The sequence below is a fragment of the Dufourea novaeangliae genome, unplaced genomic scaffold, assembly GCF_001272555.1.
Source record: "Dufourea novaeangliae isolate 0120121106 unplaced genomic scaffold, ASM127255v1 scaffold96, whole genome shotgun sequence".
Lineage (NCBI taxonomy): Eukaryota > Metazoa > Arthropoda > Insecta > Hymenoptera > Halictidae > Dufourea > Dufourea novaeangliae.
The window spans coordinates 1,167,490-1,174,975 of NW_015373974.1; the positions used below are offsets into that span (position 1 = coordinate 1,167,490).

General features: G+C 34.1%; 1 protein-coding gene across 1 annotated transcript; it reads left to right on the plus strand.

The window, feature by feature from the left end:
• The first annotated feature begins 1,697 nt into the window (after positions 1-1,697).
• LOC107186956 (proton-coupled folate transporter) lies at positions 1,698-6,839 on the plus strand. Its single transcript, XM_015574929.1, has 9 exons — positions 1,698-1,902; positions 2,718-2,934; positions 3,349-3,576; positions 3,894-4,245; positions 4,783-5,178; positions 6,071-6,208; positions 6,285-6,368; positions 6,509-6,665; positions 6,704-6,839. The coding sequence occupies exons 2-9, from the start codon at positions 2,923-2,925 to the stop codon at positions 6,837-6,839; spliced, it is 1,503 nt and encodes a 500-aa protein (XP_015430415.1). The 5' UTR covers positions 1,698-1,902; positions 2,718-2,922.
• The last annotated feature ends 647 nt before the right edge of the window (positions 6,840-7,486 follow it).

Below are 7,486 nucleotides of genomic sequence, written 5' to 3' on the forward strand. Positions count from 1 at the left end.
TCGTGGTTGCTTCGATCTACAGTCGTGCAATTTATTTCACAAAACATATATCCATATATACATATAAACCAATCCTATTTTTTATATTATCTTGCTCTGAACTCCTTGTTGAGGGAATACCATAAAGAAGCTCAAGTGTATTTCCAAAATATGTGAACGCACAATTTTTGTCAAATTTTTTTCAACAACTTTTATATATCCAACTGTAAATAGTAAATTTTTTTATGATTTGTTTTAATTTTTCGCAGTTTTCTTTCGCAGATTAAAGTACTTCGAAGCATCTACAATATTTCTTTTTGGGAAATATGTATTCCTCGAACGAGCTGAATAGGAAACAAAATGTCATATCAAATTAATCGTGAAAAAGTGTTATTATAAGCCTAACCGAAAAATTGTTAGCTTCCTAGCGATAATCGTTTCAAGGAAAAATCCTGAGCCAATATAGCCGGTGTGATTGTTTGTGCGGAAATTCTTTGTCGAGTCAGAGCAGACATTTGATCTCCTATGAAAGAAATACAGGGGGAACACTCGAGTGTCACAACGATATCGAGTGTCCTTTTTCGTGCTGTTCCCAACATACACACGTCTATAAGGGCGAATGGAATTTTCAGGAAATTCGTCAACTCCTGAACGACAGGTCTCGTAAACGACCTGGAAACTATTTTCGCGTGCGATTTCGATGGCCTAAGGAATAATTTCGAGTGCACATGAAACACACTGGCAAACTGTACCATAATTCTGTCCGCGCAATGTGATTTGTCAGATATAATATGAAATAAATTTTTATTTAAAGACACCTCTGTGGAACACCTCAACCATTCCCAAAACTGCTTCCAATATTTCTCAAATATTCTCTAATATTGTATTTTTGAACCCTTTAAATGTTTATGACAAGTTTACTCGTTGTTGCAGAAATAAAATTTGCATTTGCTATTAAAAGTAAAATTTAAGTAAGACGAAAAACATATTCGTAATTTTAACACGTTTTAGAATATTATGGGACAAAAGAAAAATGAAAAGAAAAAACTGGGACTGTTTGATAAATAATGAGATCAAAGAACACCTCGATTCCTCAATATTCTCTACTGATATTTATGTACTGACTCAAATTCTTTTTTCGACTAACAATTTCAACCTAATCAACACACAATATTTCACAGAATATTCACAATATTCCACAGAACAATATTTTCAAATTATAACATAAGAAAAAATACCTCAATTGGTCTAATTTACTGATATAAATTTTGAGAGCACAGGCCCAGTCACATCCCCTAACATGTTCAAGAAACTACCATCAATCTACAGACCAAAATATCCGAATAAGTTAACGAACTTCATTCCAGTTAAATATCGAAGATCCAAAAGAACAATATCCTCCATTAAGATTCACTTTCAAATAATACAAATTTTGGGCGTACTCCAGATATAGACAGTACAGATCCATGGATAAATTAAAATAGAATCTAACACAGACAGAATTCTCTTGCCAATTATTCATACAATAGTCGATACAATGTAACAGAAGAAAAAGGAAAATACTGGGCAATTCCAACACTACGATTTAAATTCGAACTCCAGAAGCATAGATGGCGCGTCGATCGACGAAATCTCAGCGCTATCTTTTCTCCAATGTTGGCACCACTGACTGAAATCCGGTACAGTCGATAATAACAGACTCAGAATTGCAGAGAATCCAGTGGAACGAGTGAGCACGTGGTGTGTGTGTTTGCTCCGTGTCTATTGCCAGTGGACTAGCTGGAATCCAGTCGAGGATTTTTCTCGATCCAGTTTGAACTTTCATTTCCACGAGATGAGGTCAATGGAACCGTCGAAGACTGGGAAAGGCGTCTATCCTTTATGGGACAATGATACCTGCCAAGGGACAACGACACTCCAAAGGTCTGAAATTCGAGAATTGCTGTGTTAGAATACCTTTTATTTAGGAATAATTAAAAACTGTTTTCCCATCGACTATCAGTTGCACAAGACAGTCAGCGACCCAGTTAATGTTATCTTTTGAACCGATTCAGAAGTCTTGTTTTTTTTTTATTCGAGATAATAATTTCGTCATTTTGCTGATTTATTTATTCGATTTGTTAATGGTTGTTTGAATGATAATAATGACTGAAACTTGGTGGTAATTTTTCGTTGATGACTACTATATATAGTCAAGAGTCCATTCAGTAATAGGATTGTGGAAAATTTGGACTGTTTTAATTATTATTTATTAAGAAATACAGATTAAAAGTGAGGAGAATATATATATGGTTTGTAAAATTTTGAAAATTTAATTTTTTTTTAATGAAACTATATTCAATAGTTACTTGACTGTTAACTGAAGGAAACGGGTTTCCTCCGTGATTGCATCAGAATTATCTATAACGGAGATTTGAAGCAAACTAATCACCTATTTGGAGATTATTTCGCCCTTGCTTCAGTTAAATGGAACAAGACTTTGTAATGTTAAAAACTAATTACTTTTGGATTTCGCAACTTTAATTCGAGTAAACAACGAAATAGAAAAATTGCAAACGAATAAAATAAATGTAAGAATCATCGGAAAATAGTTGTACGAATAAATTGAATGTTTTATAATTAATACTATTATAATTTAAATTATCCTCGCTAGACTTTCCCTTAGTAATCATTGATACTTTGCAGCATTTTTCAAAACAAAATTATACAATGAATTTATGAAAAATTGCTTGTTACAGCTAGAGGGAGCGTTTAACGCAATCTCTGCGAATTATTTCTGCAGATCGCAGCAGGACTCGGCCACGTGAGAAACTGTAGATATAAATTCGAACAACATAAGATCCTATACACAAGGCGAGAACGATCACGTGAAATGATCGATAAAAAGCGCGCGGAAAGCCAACCAGATCAACTTTATTGTCTGATGAAAATGAAACAACGATAATGAATGACGAGGTAAGCCTATTAATCCAACTATGCTGACTAACTAACTGAAAAATTCTAAATTATGTAACAAATATCATTCAGATAGTAATTAATAATTGTATTAATAAAAAATTACTACTGTCCACTATTTACTTAAAAAATTGTAAAATATATAGCAAATATTATAATATAAATCGTAATAAATTTATTATAAGTAGTATTTAAGTTATAATAAATTTATATTACCATAATATTCAGAACAATTTAATAATATATGATTAGAAAATATTTAGTTACTATTATTCGTTACTAAAAGTTTCATTGTTTAAAATTAGAATTACGAGGAATAGTTTAAATTATAATTGAAAATATTCAGATAATTCTAATTGAAAGTAGCTAACTAACAATGTCTAATGCAATGAATAAATTTCCTTCATCTTCCAGTTAAACATAAACATGAGCCTGATGCAGAGAATGTGCAGGAAATACTTGAGATGGATCAGAGATATATCCGTGGAGCCAACTATGTGGCTGTACATGATGGCATACATGGTAACCTCTGTGGTCGAGCAAGCGTTCTTCGTTTATAAATCTTGTCGCGTCGACCACGGATACTCCGAAGAGATCTGTTCTAATTTAAACGACAATGAGACCATCAAGTCCGCAGTACAGGTAATAAACACACATCCTAACACACCAACAACATTTCCATTCATCACTGATCAACCTTCCCATGTTGCCAATTTTAAATTCCTCTTAAAAGAAATACAAAAAATAAATCTGAAGCGATTAAACGGTACAGAAAAAAATTGATAATAACAGAGTATGTACTCTGTACACAGTGACGTAATGTTTACTTCCATGCTCAAGATAAGCACATGGGTGCTTGAAAACACTTGCATTTGAAGATCTAGCAATCGGACCTGATATGTATTTCGTGACGATTTATAAATAAAATTCGATATATTAATTCGAGAAATTCATTGCAGGTGACAGTCTCAGACTTCCACCAATGGAACAACATAGCTGGCCACGTGGTGCCTATCATTCTGGCCCTGTTCTTTGGAAACTGGAGCGACAGACATGGTCGAAAATTGCCCATGATTATGGGCTTAATCGGAAAATTTATTTATTCTTTCATGATAGTAGTCAATTCCATGATGGACACGTGGAATTTGAATACTGTGGTGTACACAGCCAGTCTCCCTATGGGAATGCTAGGCGGTGATGTTGCCATTTTTGGCAGCTGTTTCGCGTACATATCAGACATTTCCTCGGTTCAACAGAGAACTCTGAGGATCACTATTCTGGACGTTGTTTATCTCAGCACTATGCCCACTGGTACATTTTCTAATCATTCTCGAGACTTAAAAGAAATTAAATTACTGTATCTAGAAGCTAAATTACAAAGCAATCTTGTTAAATTAAAATTTAAAGGTTGGTAAAAAGACGATGTTAGATAATAGAAATTGTTTACAAGAGACAGATTGTACGTAAAGAATATTTACTTGAATTGTACAACAATTATTGTAATAAGTTCTCTCCTTTGAGGAAAGGCAACACTGTAATGGTCCGAAGAGTAAAGGTATCTTTAGTAATTTATGAAAAGAAAAGTACTTAATGAATCTTTTTCAAATTTGCAGGGGTTTTTATTCAACATATAAGCTTTAAGAAAATAGTTTTGGTTAGTTCATTTGTAAAAATTGATAGGATTAAAGCATTCTTAAAGCTTGTATATCTATTAAAACCCCTGAAAATTTGGCAAAAATTCATTAAGTAGTTTCCTTTTCATAAACTACCAAAGATACCTTACCTTTACGACGTTGTCGTCTTCTCTTAATGTTAGGATGTTATTTTTAATGTATTTCCGTTTTCCAGGAGTGGCACTAGGATCCTATTTGTACACAAACGTGGCCAACTCGTCGTTCACAATCATGTTTATCATAAACACAAGCCTACTGGCCCTGGCCATCCTCTACTCTCTGATCAAACTAAAGTGGCAAACGTTGCCGCGACAACAGTCGCTTTTAGGCACCAATCTGTTAATGGACTTCTTCGATAAGAAGCACGTAGTCGCAACCATGAAGACAATTACGAAGCCCAGGCCGAATCACGGTAAGCTACATTTATGGCTGCTGTTGGTCATCATGATGCTCTACACATTCCAGAGGGACGAGAAACCGATGAGCTACCTGTACACGCAGCTCAAGTTCAAATGGGACGTAACCAACTTCAGTAACTTCCGAACGTTCCAGTCGATCACGTTTGTCGTAGGTCAGTTTCATAGAAATAGAACTATGAAAATTTATCCTCTAATTAGTAATCAGTAGACTGCAGATCTTTGTGCAATTAGAAATCTTTAAAGATTAATTTATGGAAACTAGAAACAGAGAAACATTAAAATTAATTATATTAAAGTTTCTATTATCTAGAATTAATTAAACTCCTTACTAGACTGGATTTCAGACAATTGGGTATGATATAAGTGCTTAAAATCCGCAGTCTAGTAATCAGATTTTGATCCTTTCGTTACACCAGCGATACATGTCCTCGACGATGGGTTATTCCACTTCATAAGATTTCTGAGAATTTTAAAAATTGTTGAACTTTGCTATTCGCTAAATTTATATTAATTAATATTATTTGAAAGGTGTATATTTTTTAATATGTATATGTTCAATTTAATATTATACGTTAACATCTACATTTCCTATGTAATTTTAAATTGAGAAATATTTAGCATACAAGTACAGTATATACTTTCAGTGTAGAGGTATCTTACTAGTACACAGAAAATGTACAAAGTTAATATATACTGTTAAATTAAAAACATAATTTAACTTATTACATATAAAGAGTACATGTTATCAACGAAAGGATGAAAATCCAATTCCAATCTACAAATGATTTGAAATTTGAAAAACCTTCAATTGAGAAAAAATTGGAAAATTCTGTGATCGAGAGAAAAATATTCTGAGAATTTACTAACTGCTGTCAGGCGACTGTTCGCCTGTATCGCTAATTTCCAAGTGATTTAAGGTGAAAGGAGAAATCCTATACGATACCAGAAACTTTCACTCTGCCAAAGAGATATCTCTCTGCAGAAACGAGCTGTTGGAGGAAAAAACAATTCCCACCCAGAGTAATGTGAAACCTTATATTTCAGCGATGTTAATCGGTGTGCCACTGATGAGTAAATTAATGGGGATAAAGGACACTATAATTGTAGCAATTGGCGCAACCGCACACGCAGCCGGAAGAGTAATATTCGTGCTAGCAGAGATACCAAAAATGTTCTACGTTGGTAATTAACTTTATAAAAAAAATCTTTGACTCCATTACGTTTAACAGAAAGTACAAACTTTAAATAATATATTTAGGTGCTGCCGTAGCTGCATTGGGTCCCATAGTGGCGCCGGTTTTAAGATCAATGACCTCGAAATTGGTTCCAGTTGAAGAAAGAGGTCAATATCACTACCAAAGCTACTAGATTAATCTCCTTTCGCTTAATCTTGCCTATAAGAGACTTCATACGTCTACATAAATTTACTAACATTCATTTTAGAAACAGCTGTTTCAATCTTTACGCAATCTGTATTTACAGGAAAAGTGTTTGCGATGCTGTCAGTCTGTGACAATGCTGTGCCATTGTTCAGTGGCATATTGTATTCACAACTTTACAATGCTACTATTAACACAGCACCCAGTTCTATCTATTGGCTGACGTTCTCCACTCAGGTGTCAGTGTTCCTGCTGGTTTTGTAAGTGACAAACTGTCTGAATTTTTTTTTTTTTTCAGAATAATTCATTTTACCCTGAGGAACAGAAACGTAATGACTCACGAAGAGTATATTTCAAATGATGCTGACTGCCCATATGTGTCTTCCTCATCAGAGCCTAACACATTGACAGACTCCAAGGATTCATCAAGCTGAACGTCCCTAAATGAATATTACATTCCATCTGTTTATATATCGTTATTTAACTACTTAATAGAGACTTTATACTTAAATAACAACAGTTAAAATAATCTATCATGTACAATGAAAATTTTATAACGTTAAGAATTGTAAATTTGTATATCATTTGTACCATTCAGATCACCACTGGCAATGTTTATACTATTTCAGAACGAGCTCTGTTAAAAGTTCAGACGAAATACAGTATTACAAAACTGTTACAAATCGTGTTGCTTGATTTCCTCTGAGACAGGTGTAATTCCAATTCCCTGACACCGATTACAAGAAGTTATATTCCCGGTTACACAAGTTTCCATCCACGTCAGACCGAGATTTACATTTTTTTTAAACCTATGAATCACAATTTAACGATTACTCGTTAAGATGTACATCTCATTAGGCGTTTACAATGACTCATTGCAGAACGAATTAATCCATTCGGAAGAGTGTCAGGTCTATCAACAAACAGCTGTGTTTTTGTGCTATTTAAAGATGGCATTACAATACCACGTCACACGTATACGAAATCACGTTCACCAAGCTATTGACTTTCGACCGACTGATCAGTTATTCACCGACCGTCGTGGACAAGCATGTCAAGGTCCCAACCGACGAATTATTGT